Genomic DNA, 19,420 nt, shown 5'->3' with positions numbered 1-19,420 from the left:
ATTTCAGATAGATTTCGGTATAATTTTTTAAAAAAAATTGGATATTTTCAGTTAGACTCAGGTATTTTGGTTGAGTTTTTCGATTTTTTTGGATATTTTTGGTTATTTATTTATTTTAGTTTTTTGAAGAAATAAAAACCAAACTATTTTCAAAACCATACCGAACTAAACTAAAATAAGACCAGAACCGGTTGCCAGATCGGTTCGGATAGTTTTTAATCACTCATTGTATAGTTCGGTTGTTAGGTAAGGGGTTTTGATGATATTTATTATGGAAAACAAAACAAAACTTTCATTTAGTACATAGACTAGGTTTGACACCCATGACTCAAAACTGTGAATCCCTCGCATACATCAGTTGGAAGCAGTCATGTGGAGCTGCACAAGCGACGCATAAACCCCACCCTCGATTTTGATCAGCTTCTCGTGAGTTCCTTTCTCAGCTATCACACCGTTCTTCACCACAGCGATCACGTCAGCGTTTTTAATAGTTGATAACCGGTGAGCCACAACGACCGTGGTCCGGTTCACCATCACTCGGTCTAGCGCGTCTTGAACCACTCGCTCTGACTCCGCATCTAGAGCGCTCGTTGCTTCGTCCAAAAGCAATATCTTCGGCTCTTTCACTATGGCTCGTGCGATAGCCACACGCTGCTTCTGTCCTCCTGATAGCTGAATCCCTCTTTCTCCTACCACCGTGTCGTAGCCCTAAAAAAAGTGGATTGAGTGTTGCGTAAGTAAACTTTTTAAAAAGCAGAATAAACAAAACAAAACTTTTTCCGTTACCTGTTGAATGCTAGAGATGAACTTGTGTGCATTGGCGAGCTCAGCAGCTGCTATGATCTCAGACTCGGTCGCTGCCTCTTCGCTTCCTTTGCCATAAGCAATGTTGGCTCGGATGGTGTCGTTGAACAAGACAGGCTCTTGTCCCACCAGTCCCATTTGTTGTCTCAGCCATTTCAACTGCAGACTCTTGAGCTCAACTCCGTCTAGAGTTATGTTACCCGAATCCGGATCGTAGAATCTTTGTAACAGCGAGATCACTGTAGATTTCCCTGACCCACTCTCTCCGACCAAAGCAACGGTCTGAAAAAAAAAGACAAGGGACAAGAAACTTATCATAAAACTCGAGTGATATTAAAAATGGTTAACGAGAAAGTTTGAGTGATATTTTACCTTTCCGGCACGAATGGATAAGCAAAGATCACGAAAGATCTGAATGTCTGGTCTTGCTGGATAAGTGAAACTTATGTGACGAAGCTCAATATCTCCCTTAACGTTCTCAAGTACCGTCCCTGACTCATCACTCGAATCTATCTTCGATTTTCTATCGATGATTCCAAAGATGGACGCAGCAGCAACCTTAGCTTTACTAGAATCAGGAGCGAAAGTACTCGACTGAGAGATCCCAATAGCTGCCATCGTTAACGCAAAGAACACCTGGAAAATATTTAAATCAAGATCCATCCAGATTTTTAAACATGTAAATTGTTTTTTTTTAAAGCCGGATAATTATGCTATTATAAACTATGAGACATGAAAATTAATTTAGGACAACTACTTTACCTGGAAAACATTATTGAAAGTAGTCCTGCCAGCTTCAACCAATCTAGCACCTGCGTAGAAGCTTGTGGCGTAGACAGAAAATAGAATGAAGAAGGAGACTCCAAACCCTAATCCACTGATGAAACCTTGCTTTATCCCATCTTTTATCGGACCTTCGCATTGCTTCTTATACATCTGCATCACTTTCTCCTCTGCGCAGAAAGACGCCACTGTCCTTATACTCCCCACTGCATCGTTAGCCACCTGACTCGCATCCTCGTACTTTGTCTGCAAAGTTAAAATCCAAAGCAAATATAAGTTCCTTGACCCACAAGAATAAAAAAAAGAGAGGATGGTACCAACCTTAGCGTCTGCGGTGAATCCTTTCATGAACTTGACTTGAATATAACCATTGATACCAATAAGAGGAAGCATCACTAATATTATAAACGCCAGCTCCCAGCTCGCGGTGAACGCTATGATCAATCCAGACGCAGCGGAAGCAGCGTTTTGAACCGCTAGAGACAACGCGTCCCCAACCAAAGCCCTAATCAAAGCTGCATCGGCCGAAAGCCTCGCGCCCATCGTACCGCTCGAGTTCTGCGGCTCGTCGAACCACCCGACCTCCATGTGAACGGCCTTCTCAAAACACATGGATCGAATCCGTCGAATCAGCTTCCCTCCAGCTACTGAAAACAAATAGGTCTGAACCGGTGAGACGATCAGCGAAGTCACTCCAAGAGCTACGAATATAATCGCCCAGAATCTCGAATCTTTCTTGAGCTGGTCGGCCGGTTTGAAAAACGCTTCGATGACTCGGGAAATCAAAATCCCGAAAAGCGGGAAAATCGCGCCGTTGATTGCTGCTGCAACGGTCCCTAGAAGTAGAACCGGGATCTCGGTTTTATTCAAAGCCGCGATCCTGGTTAAAGATACTTTCGGAGCCGGTTCTTGACTAGTTTCCTCTTGACCTACCCTCTGGCTCACGCTACCTCCGCCAAGGTCTAATCCAGCAGCTAAACCGAGTACATTCAGCGAATGGTGACGGCTACTATTCCCAACGGAGGACGTCCCGCCGCTAATAACCGATCCTCCTTCCATTGATTTCTTAAGATTCGAACCCCGGAAAGATGATCCGGGCGATGTTTTCGCATCGTGTCCTTTGTTAATCTCTTGTAAACGAATCAGCTGCGAATAAGCTCCTTCAGGATCTCTCAACAGCTCGGAATGTGAACCTTTCTCCACCATTTTCCCGCGGTGGATAACCGCAATCATATCCGCATTTCGGACCGTGCTTAACCGATGCGCGACGATAACCGTAGTCCGGTTAACCATCACTCTATCCAAAGCCTCTTGCACCACTCTCTCGGATTCAGCATCAAGCGCGCTCGTCGCTTCGTCGAGGAGAAGGATCCTCGGGTCTTTGAGAATAGCTCTCGCGATGGCTATCCTCTGTTTCTGTCCTCCCGAGAGCTGCGTCCCGTGCTCTCCCACCATCGTGTCCAACCCCTGAGGCAACTTATCTATAAACTTGGCAGCATTGGCTAGCTCCGTGGCGGCTTTGATCTCTTCAACGGTCGCGTTGTCTTTCCCGTAGGCTATATTCTCCCTGATGCTGGACGAGAACAGAACCGGTTCTTGGCTAACCAAACCGATCTTGCTTCTGATCCATTTCAGCTGAAACTCCTTGAGGTTAACGCCGTCGATTAGTACTTCTCCGGATTTCGGATCGTAGAACCTCTCGATCAAGCTGATCACGGTTGATTTTCCGCTTCCACTTTCTCCTACTAACGCTGCCGTTGCGCCGCTGGGGATGAAGAGGGAGAATCCGTTGAAGATGTCCTCGTCCGGTCTCGCCGGGTAGCTGAAATGCACGTCTTTGAGTTCGATGTCTCCTCTGATGTCTTCGAGAACCTTTCCGTTTTCGTCGTAAGCATCGATCAGAGGCTTTCTTTTAATCGTCTCGAACATCTTGTACGCTGCAGCTTGGCCCGCTGCAAACGCGGTTAGACATGGAGATGTTTGTCCTAGCGACCTAAAAGAAAACAAACAAAAAACAGAACATAACTGTTAGGAATCACACAAAGTTAAGTAAAAAAAAAGATTAGTATCTTACACTCCCTTCATATACATTATCCACTATGTTTTAGTTTTTGTATTTAAGAGATTAATTGTTTAAACTTAATTAAATACATTTTGATTTTAAAGTAAAACATAAATTAAAATCTAAAAGTATAAGTGGTGCAATTTAATAGGAAGCAAAAAACTTAAAAACAAAACTAAAAGTCAATAGATTAACTGTGTGTTTAAATTTTCTATAGATAAAATATTTATTTAAGTTTTACTAATATGTATGCAAATTTTATAACAACAATCTTTTAAGTACAGAGGAAGTATCTACCGTAAATGATCGTCTCGGCATTTTACTTACATTGAACCAGCGACAACAATGATGATCACGTTGATCACAGCACCACCAGTATACCCTTTTTCAACAATCATCTTTCCTCCAAACCAAATGGCCAAAGCATAGCTGCTAAAGAACACCATGAACATTACTCCGAGTCCCAAACCAGTAGAGAAACCTTGTTTAATGCTTTGTTCATATGCTGAAGTTATGAACTTCTTGTAGCTGTTTATGGCTTGTTTCTCTCCCGTGAAAGAAGCAACCTTTAAAACAAAAAGAAAATAAATTTTAGAAACAAATCTCAGTCAAAGAGTGTTTTGTAGCTTTTTTTTTTTTTTTGAATAACCCGGTGTATCCTGGCCCCCACCGAGATTGGTCCAGACTAGCGGCGAGTGCCCGTAGCAGCCTACGCGGGCTGGAGTACGCCTAGGTAGGTCACCGGACACTGAGGGAGCCCAGATGTTAAATTTGTAGCTTTATGTAAGTAGAGTTTGATTACCGTTCGGATAGAACCAATTGTCTGTTCAACTACAGTTGCTGCTTTGGCATAAGCGGCTTGTCCCCGGGAAGAAGCTCGAGTGACTATAATCGCCATGGCTGCACCAGCCATAGCCAGAAGTGGAATAGAAGTTAACATAACCAATGTTAATAACCATCCTTTAACAAAAGCTAATGCAAATCCACCGACGAATGTAGATACCAGCTGAATAAACTTCCCAACCTGCAAGATTCAAGAAAATATAATCTCTTTGTTAAAAAATAAATAAATAGTCATTATATTATTTAAGCTTCAAAGTTTTATTTATTGTGGTATTATTACCTTCTCACCCATGGCGTCTTGTATAAGAACAGTATCTCCAGACATTCTACCAACAACCTCTCCTGTGTTTGTTTCCACATCGAAAAATCCAATGTCTTGTCTGAGAATTGTTTTCAGATACATACTCCTTATCCTCGCTGCTTGTCTCTCTCCCGTGATCATCCAAGAAGCCACCTCTGCAGCAACAACAACAAAATAAAAACTTGTGTAAAAAGCAACGAAGAAACAAAAAAAAAATGATAAAAACTTTAAAGCTAGAAAATGGATTATGACTTACGAATAAAGGCTGCTCCTAGGGTTCCAAGTCCAAGGTAGACGAATTTAAGACAAACCTGCAAGACAATAACATTATTAGTAACTATGAACATATCTAAAAAGTTAAAAAGGTTATTGTGTTCCACCACCGCTTACTTTTGAGATAACGTCGACAATGTCTTTGTTGTTCTGGTTTTGTCCAAATGAATCAATGAGATCACCAAACAACAATGTCATGAGAGGTAAACAAACACCGTTCCCCATCGCTCCAACAGAGCCACAGATCATCAAGAACACATCAATGGAATCAGCAAATGCAAATAGCTTGTAGAACGGAACTGTCTTCGTCTTTTCATCGTTTTTTTCCTTCTTAGTATCTTCTTTTTCTCCTTCTCTGGGAGTTTTAGAAGTTGAAGGTTCGTGTGAAACAGAGTCGCTTTCTCTGGCTTCGCCACGGTCCATCTCCGGCTCTGGCAGAGAAAATAAATATTTCGAAAAACGTTATAAATCTGATAAAACCTAGATCGAGATCGACCGTATATTATGAAAAAAGGTTTTGCTAATGTAAATATAAAAACCAACTTGTGGAAAAAGATTTGTCCGTTTAAAAAAAATCTAACTAAAGTGTTCCCAGAAACTATCACCAATGAATCAGAGTCTGTTATGGGAAAAGAGTCACATGCTTTAGATTACCCGAAAAATCGGTGATCAATTAAAAACATTAAGAAACTGAAAAGGAAAGAAGTTAAAAGAGAACAGACCTGAAGATGCGAAGCTGCGAAAATCGAAAGGTTTTTGGAACTTTGAGGGAATAAGACGTGAGAAGACGAAACTGTGAACTTGTTATAAACTTTGTTTAGTATATTTTATTCTAACTTTGTAGATTCCAACTTGTATCTGCAGAAAATTAAGAGCATTTTTTGCCTTTTTATATGCAATCGTTATTTTTGGGTGAAAATTGCTTGAGGAGCAAGGGGAAATGGGAATAAACTATTGTTATATGGATCAGTCAAAAAGCATCATCATTATACATTTTGAAGTTTATATTCAAAAAAAAATTCTTTCTTTTTTCCTGCTCCCAAGAAATATTGTTTTGCCTCTCACGAACACACATATATATACTGTATATGAAATAAAATTATTCTGTAAATTTAAAAAGAAAAACTATAAGAGTTTTAATACAGAATTTATTGAACGTCAATTTAGGTTATTGTATAAAAAGTAAAAACCAAATGATCAACTAATGTTTTGGACACGAGCATTGACTGACTATTATAAGAAATGTTAGATAGGATTAAAACTTACCACTACCAGACAGAATTTGTGGTTGGTTTTTCTTTTTCCCAACAGCAAACATGATAATCTTAAAAATATCATATTATGCACACACACAAAATGCCGTACCTCGTGAGATTATGTTAAGAGAAAATAAAAACAGTAACCACATACATGTTTTATTTAGCAAACAAAATTTGTTGTTAATTTTTTTTAAAAAAATAGCTGTCAAATTAAATTATAATATCATTTAAGAGCTACGTGAAATCACATCTAGTCTGTATCAAACCAACGCATATTCTTCTAAAACCAAAGAAATCATGATCAAATACTCTTATCAAGGAGCCAATTGCATCTTGAATAATCACGTCCGATTATTAAAACAGTGTCATTATGTGTCAAATGGAGATGGAGAGAATGTTCACTCTAAAGGACCTTTGACTAATTCCTTGGCAACAAAGCAATAAGTCAACTTTATATATTGCAGTAAAACATATCTCACCCCCTTGAGAGATAAAACATATTTTCTTGGCCGCTAAGGCATTTTATTATTCACTGTTACATTATCCTTTATATATTATTTGAGAAGTATTACAACATTTTTTTGTAACCACGTGTCATCACTAGAATGATTCTTAGAATTCTTAGAGAAATAGGTTGGTCCATTTAAATATATAATAAGCTTTTTATTAAACCATAATAAATACATTATTAATATGATTTATTATTTCCTTAAATAAGATTACGGAATTGCCTAATGTGGATAAAGTATATATGACAATTAATAATTTTGAATAATAAAGATTTGATAAAAATAAGTGTGTATTATAATTATATTTTTTAATTTTAAGCTATTAAAATAAATTAAACAATCATAGTAACCATATACTAAAAATTAAAAAAAATTATTTATATATTATATTTTGAATTTTTAAAAATGAGTATAAATTACTAAAACTGTTAAAAGTTTCACATTCAAATTTTGTGATCTATGATTTAAAACTTTTGTTATGACATGATACAAATAAATTACAAATAATATAAATTGAAAGTCTCATTTAATAAGTATCAAAAATAAAAGATATATAAATATATGCATCATTTTAAATTAAACTATATGCCATATAAAAATACATAAATATCATAATTTTGAAATTTACTTTGAACATTTTTTTGATAAAAAAATTTGAAAAAATATTGACAACTTAATTTTTTAAAATATTATAAATTACTTAAACTATTATTTCCACAGTAAAAATTTTGTTATCAGTAATTTAGATTTTTTGCTATAACATATACAAATGATAAAAAAAAATGAGCAAAAAGCATTATTTAATAAATATTAATATTAACATATACCATGTATATGTTACTATCATTTAAATTTAATTATATATCATATCAAATAGAAAAAATATTTTTTTGATTTATTAAATTTATTTATATGTTCACACCAATTTAATTATATAAGTAGTAGATAATAATTTTTTAATTATTCAATATATATTTATTATTTCATAATATATTATAAACATATAATATATAAAATAATTTATATATATAATGTTCATTCCGCGCATGCTTAACCTAGTTAGTATTTATATTGGAGCACCGAAATAATACAATTAGTGAGTGATTATAATCATTCGTCCGTCTATGTTGTCTTCTATAATAAGGAACACATGGCATGATGAGTCCATATTATAGAATAAATTATAATAATGTTCAAAGCTTTGTAACCAAACCGATGTCATATAAGTTTACTTGTATGCGTTCAGAAGAAGTTAACTTAATGCTGACTGCTCCCTTGTAAGACCAAAAATACACTATGAATTAAATATACTAAGTCAATGGTGTGATACAATAATTAAAAACAAAATCACATGTCGGATCAATTTAAAGCCTAGGCTATATATAAAGATGTTGCAACTTGCAGGGGTAGTTAACCCTATATAGTGATCTGCTGTATTAAGATTTTATTAGTTTCATGCAAAATGTGAGATTTTGTTAACTTTTTTTGTAGGAAAGAATTTGTGTATAAAAACCTACTAATTAAAGAGAGAGTGTTTAAAAGATCTTACTTAATATACGTATTAAATATATCCAAGTCTGCGAAAACAAACTTTAACAAACAAAACCGTCACTGCTTGCGTCACCATTACAAACACATCACACATGAGAATTTTTTTTGGTACTATCTTGAAAACCAAGCTGAATGAATATGGTTTAATTAATGTATATCCGATGTGGTCATGGGGGCCGCAATTCCCAATTCCCCGCGAGATGCTATTTGCATTAACTGTGTGATTACCTTCACGTTGTCTCGTATTTCAAATCCAGAGATGATACAAAGCTCTGCGGCTTGGACTTTGAAAGTTTAAACCAATTATATTGGGTCTTGAATGGGCTTTATTAATTAACTGTTTGCTAAGGTTCAAAATAGAAGAAAGGTCCAATGGGCTGAGTCAAAGCAAACAAAATTAAAAAAAACAATAATTGCGGTGAGCGTGGATCGAACACGCGACCTTCAGATCTTCAGTCTGACGCTCTCCCAACTGAGCTATCCCCGCTGTTGTTCTATTACTTAAACTGTCCATTAAACCATCATTTATGTGGAAGAATAATAGTTTAAACAGATTAAATCTCCGACGGCATTTGTGTGGTTGCGAAGGTTTTTAAACTTTTTTTTTAGTTTATCAAAAGAAAAAAAAACAAAGAGGCAAAAACAGCTTCAATGTCTGTAACAGCAACACACATGAACTCGATCAATCACTTGTCAGCATCCTGTAAAACCCCCAATCTCCACTTACCCATCTGCTCCAATCGCAGATTCGCTCTACCTTCTCCTCGTAAACCCAACTGTTCTCAGTCTCAGTTGCTTCCCAAATCTCTAAATGGCTCCTCCCCTCTCAATCGAAGATCGAGATTCAACACTCACAAACGCTTATCCGTTTCCATGGAGTGGCAAGACTGCACGTAAAGTCTCTCTCTTTTGCTCTGCTTTGATCGAAATTTTACTTCTAAAGTTCGATCCTTTAAGTAACAGTAGTGTTGGAATTGAAATTGAAATGAATCTAATTTCAGAGTGAAGATGGAAGTAGATATTCCAGTATCAGTAGCGTACAACTTCTACTTGGATCGTGAATCTTTCCCCAAGTGGATGCCTTTCATTTCATCCGTTGAGGTTCTTTTCATTTCTCCAAACTATCTATGAAAAGCTTCTTTTGCTTTTAGCTTTTTAGTTACTTTTGAATGTGTTGTGGTTTTAGGTGTTAAAGGACAAGCCTGATCTATCTCGTTGGTCACTCAAGTACAATGCTTTTGGCCAAGACATCAAGTATTCTTGGCTTGCTCGCAATCTTCAGGCAAACCATTATTCTTTTTAGATCTTACAGCTTTTGTGTTTTGTCAAGTAAACTGTTTTGACTTTTTTTTGTTTTTTGGTTGCAGCCTACTCCTAATCAGAAAATCCATTGGAGATCTCTTGAAGGTCTTCCTAATAAGTAAGCCAAGAGATTATCAGTGTTCAACTTTTTTTTCTTTTTCTTCTCTCTTTATACCTGAGAGAGTCTGAGACTAACATTTTTAATTTATTAACTGATGCAGAGGCAGTGTTCGGTTCTTCCCTAAAGGTCCTTCATCTTGCCTTGTTGAGGTAAACAACATTCCATTTTTTTTTTTAACTACACATCGAGCACTCTACTTGTTGAATAATTCTCTCATGCTTATCCTATATAGCTAACTGTATCATATGAAGTCCCTGCACTTTTAACCCCCGTGGCATCGGTGAGTATCTTGGCTCTTTTCACATTCAAACCTCTCTATGTGAACAGACTATTGTTCTTATAGTTTTTTTCTTTGTTGGCCTCAATTTAAGGCGCTCCGGCCCTTTTTAGAAACCTTGCTTAGAGGTGGGCTTGAAAGATTTGCAACATTGGCTAAAACCACTTAAAGAAAAGGTCAGCTTTATGCTCCGTAACACACTTATTGAACAAAACCTTAAATACACCTAAACCATTTCATTATCTGAAATAAAATATCAACACTTTGCATTTGCAGGAACCTCTGTATGTATGTATGCATCTCTGTGTCTTTCTGATTCTAGGCTTATAAATGGTCTGGAACTTGATTATTGTCCCCATGATTAAGGAGGGCTTTGTCTACTCTTGACTTTTGTATTATTAAAAGTTACAATATTTATTTCTCTTATAACAGAACTACTTTTGGTCACCAAGAAAAAACAGAAATTCAATAAACCAACCAGAAATTATGGCGGTGAGTGAGTGTGAACTAGTGAACCCCCTAAAAGAACAAAACAAACCAAACAAGAAATTAAGTCACGCAAGCAGAGTTTTTTTCTTTCTTCCTTTCTATTCTAGTTGATCGTCTAAACACGTCAACACACTTTGCGTGGAGTGTGATAACATTTAAAAGAAAGACACTAAAGGACATTGAGCTTGTCCCTGAAAAGTCCATGTTCCTAATTTTGTACTTTGGCCAAAGCAAACCTACTTCCTAAAAATCTATGAATACCCCATATGATCAGTTCCAAATCTCTTTCTCTCTAAGACTAAAAAGATGTCATCAATAGCGTCTGGTACAGCTCCAACCACCAAATCCGCTGCTTGTTTCAGAAGAACTTATTCATCTCGGTCAATGTTGTTATCATCGTTATCTTCTTCCTCATCACCTGCCTCTGCAAAACTCCTAAACTCTAGCAATGGTTCCTCAAGTTCTTCTTCATCTCCTAAACCCTTCAGACCCGTTATGCGCAGCAGAGAAGCTGATAGACTCGAAGAGGAAAGACTTCTCCATGTACAATGGCAAGACATCACGTAAAATTTCTCAAAAGACAACAAAAAATGTTAAAATATATTATACTTTCTAGAGAGATTATGTAATATAATTCTTTGGTTTGGATTAAATAGGGTAAAGATGGTAGTGGACGCACCAGCTTCCGTGGCTTACAAGTTATACGCGGATCGTGAATTGTTCCCTAAGTGGTTGCCGTTTTTGTCATCCGTTGAGGTAAGCCTTACTCTGAAAGAGAGTCTTAGAAGATTTCACTCTTTCACAGGTTATAACAATCTTTTGCTTCTCTTAGGCAGTGGAGGGCAGTCCGGATTTATCGCGTTATTTGGTGAAATTCGAGTCTTTTGGTAAAAAATTTGAATATTATTTTCTCGCAAAAAATTTGGAGGTAAAAGTTTTTTACATGAACCAAACAGATTATCTTACTCTTGTTTGATATTTGAATAGCTAACATTTTATATGAGTCTTGAATCATCTCAACAGCCAATCCCGGATCGAAAGCTGCATTGGAGATCTATCGAAGGCTTTGCGAATAGGTAAACTCAAATTTGGTTTATACAAGTTTAATTTTGGAAAGTAAAATTTTTATGTATTTATCAAAACAGAGGCAGTGTTCGATTTTTCCACAGAGGCCCTTCCTCGTGCTTGGTAGAGGTTAGTAGTTGTATCTTGTCACTATTTTTTCGCATTTTCATTACATATAATGAAATTGTTTTTAGTTTCGTTTGTTCACTCCTTTTTCAGATCAACTTTTCATTTGAAGTTCCACATGCTTTTGCTCCAGTTGCATTCGTAAGCCTACTAGTATTCTCCATGTTGTGAATGATAGATTATTTCGTAAGCAAGATACGTTAATGTAGTTATTTATGTATTTTTTTCTTGTCTCGTTTAATTTTTTTTCTACTCAACATTTTGTCTCAGTATATATTATGTATGTTTAAAACTTTTCAGTTAATGAAACCGTTTATGGAGGGGCTTATTCGTGGAGGATTGGAAAGTTTTGCTGCCTTCGTGAAGACCACTTAAGGCATAAACAAACATTACGTTATGTGCATTAATCCAAATAAATTGTTCTTTTTCTGTAGTGTGTTTTGTTTTTGCTTTTTGTTGGGAGGCAACATGTCCAAACATGATATAATGTTGTTATTTCTAAATATCTATCTATCAAAACAAATATTTGTTGAATATTATTCCAATGCATACGTTTTCGTTACTAATTTTATAAAGAAATTTACACCAAATTTTTTATAAAGAAATGATAATGATTATTAGCATAAGTCAAACGACTTAAAACAGAGTTTGTTCTCATGCGATGTTTGTCTTACTTAGTTCCTAAATCCTAATCTTGGGTCTAAAATCCATTTATACTTAGGGCTATGACAATTCTAAATATTTTTGAATGGCCCTCATTAATAGAAGGAAGAGAAAGAGAGTATCAACTCAACTCTCAAAGCAACTGAGGAGTGGAAGAAACAGTAAATGAGTGGGGTAAACTCATGCGGATATATCACACAAGTCTCCTATAATCATTTCGAATGTAGCCGACATCTCCACTCTTGTGTATGTATAATGTGGCCCGTTCGTTTATACGGTTGAAAAGTCTCGCTAGTTATGTTTAGATTTTTCGTCAGATGGCAAACCAATTGCACAAAAGACAAAATATTCTTGTAAACTCTTACAAAGATCAGTAATACATTAATATACTAAACATCATGTCATACTTTTATTTGATACGTCATTTTATGTAAAATATAAAATAACGAGTTTGCATTTAAATTACGGAATCACATATAGATTTAACGATTTATCGCATTTAAAATTTAATGTGTACAAATTATAGATTGCCTTTTTCAACTGAACACGTTTCCGGTATAATTTTAAACAGTAGTTCGAAACTTAGAGGAATTAGACAGAAAAATTGATTTTAAAGGATATTTAGTCTACTGTAAAATCTCTCAAGTTATTGGTGAACCAAGAAAACTTCTACGTATATATTAGTGATAGCGATCTTTGGATAAATTAGAAGATGGAGCAAAGTATGGACTATGGAGACGTGCACTGGAGATGAAGCAAAGTGTATAGCTACCAAATCCTCTAGATTGGGGGCATAAGTAGGAAGTGTCAATCTCCTATTCACACTCACAATTTTATACCCACATGTGTATATAAAATGTATACGGTATCTAAGTAAATATAAGGTGTCAATCTCCTATTCACACTCACAATTTTAACCAAAACGTATCTATCGGTAATTTTTTGGGATTCAATGTGTATTCATGTCGATAATAAGTATGATTCTTTTTGGAACCTAGATTATTATTGTTTAGCTTGCATAAATTTGGATTTCAGTTTAGATGATTAACATGGTGGATCGTAACATACGATTGCTCAATCTTTTAATATTAAAACATTTAATTCGGAACAGATAATGTGATAACATATCCACTATACAGTACTAAATGCATTTCTTTGGAACCGACCGGATCAATAATTAGAAAAAAATGCATATGAAAAAGAACATAAATTATTTCACATCCACAAGGTTAATGCTTACATATATATATATATATATACCCGTATATTTGTAAAGAAGCATGCCACATCTTCCATACTCTTCATAGACAGGTTAGAGTCTTCTAGCTTATAGGTATTCTTAAGCACTTAACCTAGCCTCGTGCCTTATAGGGACCAACTTCTTCATATGGATCTCCATCTTAGATTATGACTTTACCTTCTATTTTCAACACACAATTTCACAAATGTGACAAAAATAAGAAAAATACAATATTCTACAAAATATAATAACATAGTATATGCTGATTTGGTTAAGAAAATCAACCTAAATATTACCGTAGCTCAATAAAATAGTTTTAGGAAATAGATGCATTCCACCTTTTTATAATGCTCAGTACCCGGTTATCTTAGAGGCTAATATAAAGTCTAACAAGTTTTGATGTTATTAACTAAAAAGTAGTTATATTTACATATAATTCATAAGATCAGTAAAAAATATTTTAGTTTTTCTTATTTCTAAATGTATTTTATATCATAGAATTTTCATTTATTTAAATTTATAAATATAACAAATTAAGAGTACAAACAAAATATATGGCTAACTGATTTAACTTGATAAACTGTTCTGTCTTCTAACATTTTTTCCGCACTCACAAACATGTTCTGCTAGTTGTTTTTACATTCGATACTAGTTGATGTTACACATCTTGTGCGTACTAATATACACTTATACTTAAAAATAAATTACTATATTAGAATAAAAATTAACTAATATTATAAACTTCAATATGAAAGATACTAGTTGATGTCACACATCTTGTGCGGACTAATATATATTCATACTTAAAAAAATTTAATTTTTATATTTATAAATGAATTACTATATTAGATTAAAAATTAATTAATATTATAAACTTTAATATTTATATTGGTAATCAATATATTAATTATATTCTTTAACTTTATAGTTTTATTTATATAATGTAGATTTTGGATCAAAAAATTTCTATAATAATAATCAAATTAAGAAACTTGGATTTGAAATTTAAATTTTTTATTGTATTTAGACTGAAAACAATTCCAGTGGCATTGATTTGGGCAATGAAATGTACGAAAAATTTAAGACAGTTTCAAGTAACGTTTGCAACGGATTGTTCTCAATTGGTGAAGATGGTTTCGGAACCAGAAGAATGGCCAACATTTGAAAGCTATCTGGAAGACATCAAGCTTCTCAAAGGAAGCTTCCTCAACTCAGACATCGTCCATGTACCTCGGACGGCGAACCTTCGGGCGGATAGCTTAGCACGCAGTACTAGGAAACAACCGTCTTTTGTCGTACACATGGATGCGGAGTTACCGATCTGGTTTACAGAGTCAACATGAGTCTGTAAATACTTTGCTGTCAAAAAAAAAAAAAAACAATTCCAGTGGCATTAAAAGGATTATAAACAATCACAACCCACAAAACATTAACAAAATTACAACAACCTAAGGGTGATCAATCAGGTAAAATCGAACCATTTAAAACCTTACTGAACTGGAATAGAAAAATAGTTTGGATTTGGTAGTACTGAATACACCAAACGGATGTTATTTTTAAGAAACCGCAGTATATGGATATGGTTCAATATATTAACCGAATAAACAAAAAAACCAATTAATTAAAATATAATAGTATACTTATATATAAATTTTATAATAATATGTATTTGGATAACTATTTCTAACAAAAAGAAAAACTTGGGAAATTACCACAAATAGCACATTCATAGTACCACTTTTCATGTTTACACTAACCACTTTTACACTTACTTTTAATGAAGGATAAAAGACAATTATACCCTTGGGTTTAACTAATCTAGACTTAGGATTTAGAGTTGAGGGGTGGGGTAGAGTTTTTGGAATGCGAAATTTAGGATTCTAATAAATATATAAATAAATACTTAAAAAATATATAATTTTTTTTTAAAAATAGTTTCAAACATAATTTTCGTTTTTCAAAAAGAAATTTGAAAAAAAAAAAATTCGAAAAAAGCTTCAAAAAAAAATTTATAAAAAAATTCGAATTTGAAAAAGTATAATTCGAAAACATAAAAAAAAAATTATTGTTTTTTATTTTTATTTTATTGTTTTTTATTTATTTTATTTTATTTATTTTTTATTTATTTTTTATTTTTTAATTTTTTAATTTTTACTTTTTTTTATTTAAATAATAATTTATTATATATATAAATATTAAGGGCATAAGAGTCTTTTGCCACTTAATGAAGAATATATTTTTGAAAATGTCTCTTTAGTGGTGGTAAAAATGAAAAGTGGTACCATGAAAGTGGTAAACATGTAATTTCCCCGAAAAACTTTTATAATATTAGTCACTAAATTCATAAACTAAATATAGATAAACATAATTATGATATTATCGGTAGTTATTGTTAATATCAATTGTTAATATTTATTTATTAAATATCTTAAATATCACAATAATTTTATATTAAAGTAATGGTAGAATGGGTTAATGTTTATTAATTATTTTAAATATATCAAGATATATATATATATATATTTAAATAACAATATTAATTAAACTAATGACTTATCCTAAAATCATGAAAAACGACAAATAAGAAAATTCATTAAAATCATGGATAAGATGACAAAAAAAAGTAAATTCACTTCTCAAATAGTAGTATATTTTTATATATTTATATATATATATATACACACAATGTAATATAATATATACACACCAAATTTAATTATATGCTTAATCACATCTTTATAAAGTACAAGATATGAGTCCGTTGTGTTGCAACAGATTTTGTGTGATGTTTTAATTTTAATAAAAAATATAAAATAATAAATAATTTTATTATAGTTTTATAATTTTTTTTGCATATGTTGTTTGAGAGATTTATTTTATAACTAAAACCCATTTTTACACATAAATTTAAGTTAATATTTGTATTCTATAGTCATGGTACATAGATGAATTGTTATAAAATTTGTACTTAGGATTAGATAAAATACTATATCTAAACGTTTAAACTAAATACAACCCGAAATAAGAAACATAATGAAAAGTAAAAAGAAATGAAAGTCAAATACATCAATCGAGTCAATGACAAAATTATACATGTTATTATGTAATAATTTAATGTTTTATTAAATAATTCTTTAAAAAAAATTTTGTTAGGATTTTTTTATTAGAAAAAATTCTATTTTATAAATATCATTTTTATTTACAGTTAAAAAATAATATTAAATACTCTTTTATAATTTTGTTTAAGATTTTAGAAAAAGAAAATTACTATCATATAACATATTATAATTATCTTCTCTGTAGAATTTCAGAAAAAATTAATTGCTATCAAATAATTACTTTTTAATAAAGAAAATTTACATTTCGTATTAATACTAATTTTACACTTATTTTGTTAATTAAATAATTTTTTGTATGTTCATCATCAAATACTCTCTTAAATTGTTTTCAAATATTTTTATAGGATTTTGGAAAAAGAAAATTTCTAAAATAATTACTACTATTTTTTAAAAAAAAATAGTTTTACTATTAAATAATTTTTAAAAGTTGTTTTTATCAAAATTCGGTTTATTATCTTATTATATATATTTTTAATTATTTTATATTTAAACACATGTCACAATATTATAAGGAAATTTTTTATCAAATAGTCTTTGCAATTATCTTTTGATTAGAATTTTTAAAATGGAAATTACTATTAAATAATATTTTAATTACTTTTTAATGATTTTTTTTAATATCTTAATATATATTTTTTAATTATGAGATAAATTAACATATGTCACATTTTTAAAATATATAATTACCATGTATCGCGATCTTATGAACTAAAAATTTTGAAGAACCAAACTTTTAGAAAAGGAAAATTCTATTAAATAAATGGTTTTCAATTTTGTTTTAGGATTTTGTAAAAAGTAAATTTCTAAAATAATTACTACTAAATATTAAAAAAAATACTATTAAATCAATTTTAAAAGTAGTTTTTATCAAAATTCATTTTTATTATCTTATTATATATATGTTTAATCATTATATATTTAAACACATGTCACAATATTATAAAAAAATTATTATCAAATAGTTTTTTGCAATTATTTTTTGATTAGGATTTTAAAAAAGGATAATTATTATTAAATAATATTTTAATTACTTTTTAATAAAATTCTTTTTTTGTTAATATCTTAGTATATATAGGTTTAGTTTCGAGATAGATTAACACATGTCACAATCTTAAAATATATAATTGCCTGTATCGCGATCATGTTAATTAGCAACTTTGAAAAATATAATTTTGTATAATAAGATCCGTACTTAACCTACGCAATCATTTTAGCAAATTCATTAGCTTTAGATATCAAAAAAAAAAACCATTGGCTTTATTATATCGTAATGTAGCCGCCATTTCTGTGTGGAGGATGAGGTCACAAGATGCACGTAAAATTTCATAATGATCTTGTTGAACAAATAATTAAATCCATTATGTTCTTATATGATATTATAGAGTGGCTAAATTAAATTTACTAAGACGATAAAATTAGGTATATGTGTAATTGAAATTAGGTAATTGGCAGATAAATTTTAATTAAATAGTTGGTTAATAAAAAAAGAGAATAAGCTTTTTAAGTTATGCTTTTTCATATCAAATAACATCATACCATCAGGAAAATTAATTGATATTTTATCTTAAGAACATAATGTTTCCAGATTTTTTTGTCTATATAATCATGAATAGTTTGGTTAAATCGACCTAAAATCGCTGTTAATTTTTAATCCAAAACCATTACTTATCCAAAATTTTAGTTTAACGTTTTTCAATTTTCTTACAAGTTCTTAACAAAGGTTTAGAGAAAAGGAATACTTCGTGATATTGTCCTAGTAAATTGGCATATATCTTGATACATATTCAAACGAGATTTCAGTAAAACGACAAGATGTAGGTTTACAAGTAGCTGGCCACATATTGCTCAAACAGGTGAAACCATTTCTTTCGATTAAAAACCGAATATCAAGTACTAGTTGCAAAACTCAATTGTGATAATATTAACCAAGTAGAAAAGGACGTTCGAAAATTTTAAGTTACTAGATCTCAGCTGAAACATAGTGCTGTGTTTGGGAATAGATTATTTACATATCACAAAACCAAAAAACTTGTTAATAATAAAGGGTAGTCCAAAACAAATATACATAATCAGTTAATTAATAACTGTTTCACTAATAATAATCACTATATTTATTAAACAAAACTAGGTGTTTTGTCCGCACATGCGTGCATAATCGTTTTGCTAATAATTAGTAATATATCTATTATGATTTAAACATGATGATGATAACTTATTTTTTATATTCTTAATCATTTTAGTTTTCTTTGATTTTATTTCGATCTACGTTTTCTTAACACAAAGCAAAACCATAAAACAATGAAACCATGAGAGCATAACCGCATATCAAATATTGCATACAATAAAGTAAAGTAAAAATATGAACTTTTTTCTTTACAATGGAAAATGTGAACTTTTGGTCTTTCTTAATCTACTTTGTATTTTTGAACCAGAAAATGTATTAAATTACCAAAAAACATTGAAACACACATATCCAAGTAAAAAATAAATAATAATAATAATAAAGTTCAATGATAATTTAGAAGAAAGCTTTTTAAAAAACGAATTGAGATAATGGTAATATTTCATTAGTTTACTTGATAAATGTATACATTAACTTATTTTAATATTTCATAAGTTTACATTCAATTTAA

General features: G+C 31.9%; 3 protein-coding genes and 1 non-coding gene across 5 annotated transcripts; 2 read left to right on the top strand and 2 right to left on the bottom strand.

Moving 5' to 3' along the window:
- Nucleotides 1-144: 144 nt before the first annotated feature.
- On the bottom strand, nucleotides 145-6,063 carry LOC106370910 (ABC transporter B family member 11). The gene is made up of 11 exons (XM_013810910.3): nucleotides 5,789-6,063; nucleotides 5,184-5,497; nucleotides 5,050-5,104; nucleotides 4,773-4,948; nucleotides 4,452-4,673; nucleotides 3,977-4,215; nucleotides 1,909-3,580; nucleotides 1,567-1,833; nucleotides 1,177-1,440; nucleotides 787-1,086; nucleotides 145-708 (listed from the first exon to the last, which is right to left on the bottom strand). The coding sequence occupies exons 2-11, from the start codon at nucleotides 5,487-5,489 to the stop codon at nucleotides 355-357; spliced, it is 3,855 nt and encodes a 1,284-aa protein (XP_013666364.2). The 5' UTR covers nucleotides 5,490-5,497; nucleotides 5,789-6,063; the 3' UTR covers nucleotides 145-354.
- Nucleotides 6,064-8,799: 2,736 nt separating this feature from the next.
- Nucleotides 8,800-8,872, bottom strand: TRNAF-GAA. The gene has a single exon. It is a non-coding gene; the product is annotated as a tRNA-Phe (tRNA).
- Nucleotides 8,873-8,919: 47 nt separating this feature from the next.
- LOC106370912 lies at nucleotides 8,920-10,512 on the top strand. Its single transcript, XM_013810913.3, has 8 exons — nucleotides 8,920-9,278; nucleotides 9,387-9,486; nucleotides 9,572-9,667; nucleotides 9,753-9,805; nucleotides 9,909-9,957; nucleotides 10,041-10,088; nucleotides 10,180-10,261; nucleotides 10,362-10,512. The coding sequence occupies exons 1-7, from the start codon at nucleotides 9,037-9,039 to the stop codon at nucleotides 10,252-10,254; spliced, it is 663 nt and encodes a 220-aa protein (XP_013666367.1). The 5' UTR covers nucleotides 8,920-9,036; the 3' UTR covers nucleotides 10,255-10,261; nucleotides 10,362-10,512.
- Nucleotides 10,513-10,661: 149 nt separating this feature from the next.
- BNAA10G01170D (uncharacterized 17.2 kDa protein in melC2-rnhH intergenic region) lies at nucleotides 10,662-12,304 on the top strand. 2 transcript variants are annotated; one of them, XM_022693209.2, is made up of 7 exons: nucleotides 10,662-11,137; nucleotides 11,231-11,330; nucleotides 11,407-11,502; nucleotides 11,598-11,650; nucleotides 11,720-11,768; nucleotides 11,859-11,951; nucleotides 12,066-12,304. In XM_022693209.2, exons 1-6 carry the CDS (start codon nucleotides 10,881-10,883, stop codon nucleotides 11,934-11,936), a joined length of 633 nt encoding a protein of 210 aa, XP_022548930.2. In that variant the 5' UTR covers nucleotides 10,662-10,880; the 3' UTR covers nucleotides 11,937-11,951; nucleotides 12,066-12,304. The 2 variants fall into 2 exon arrangements, with proteins under 2 accessions (XP_022548930.2, XP_013666366.2); XM_013810912.3 differs by having other exon boundaries at nucleotides 10,673-11,137; nucleotides 11,859-11,906.
- The last annotated feature ends 7,116 nt before the right edge of the window (nucleotides 12,305-19,420 follow it).

This window comes from Brassica napus, chromosome A10 (assembly GCF_020379485.1).
Source record: "Brassica napus cultivar Da-Ae chromosome A10, Da-Ae, whole genome shotgun sequence".
Taxonomy (NCBI): Eukaryota; Viridiplantae; Streptophyta; class Magnoliopsida; order Brassicales; family Brassicaceae; genus Brassica; species Brassica napus.
Note: the sequence above shows the minus strand (reverse complement) of the source record. Positions and strands in the feature narration are given on the sequence as shown.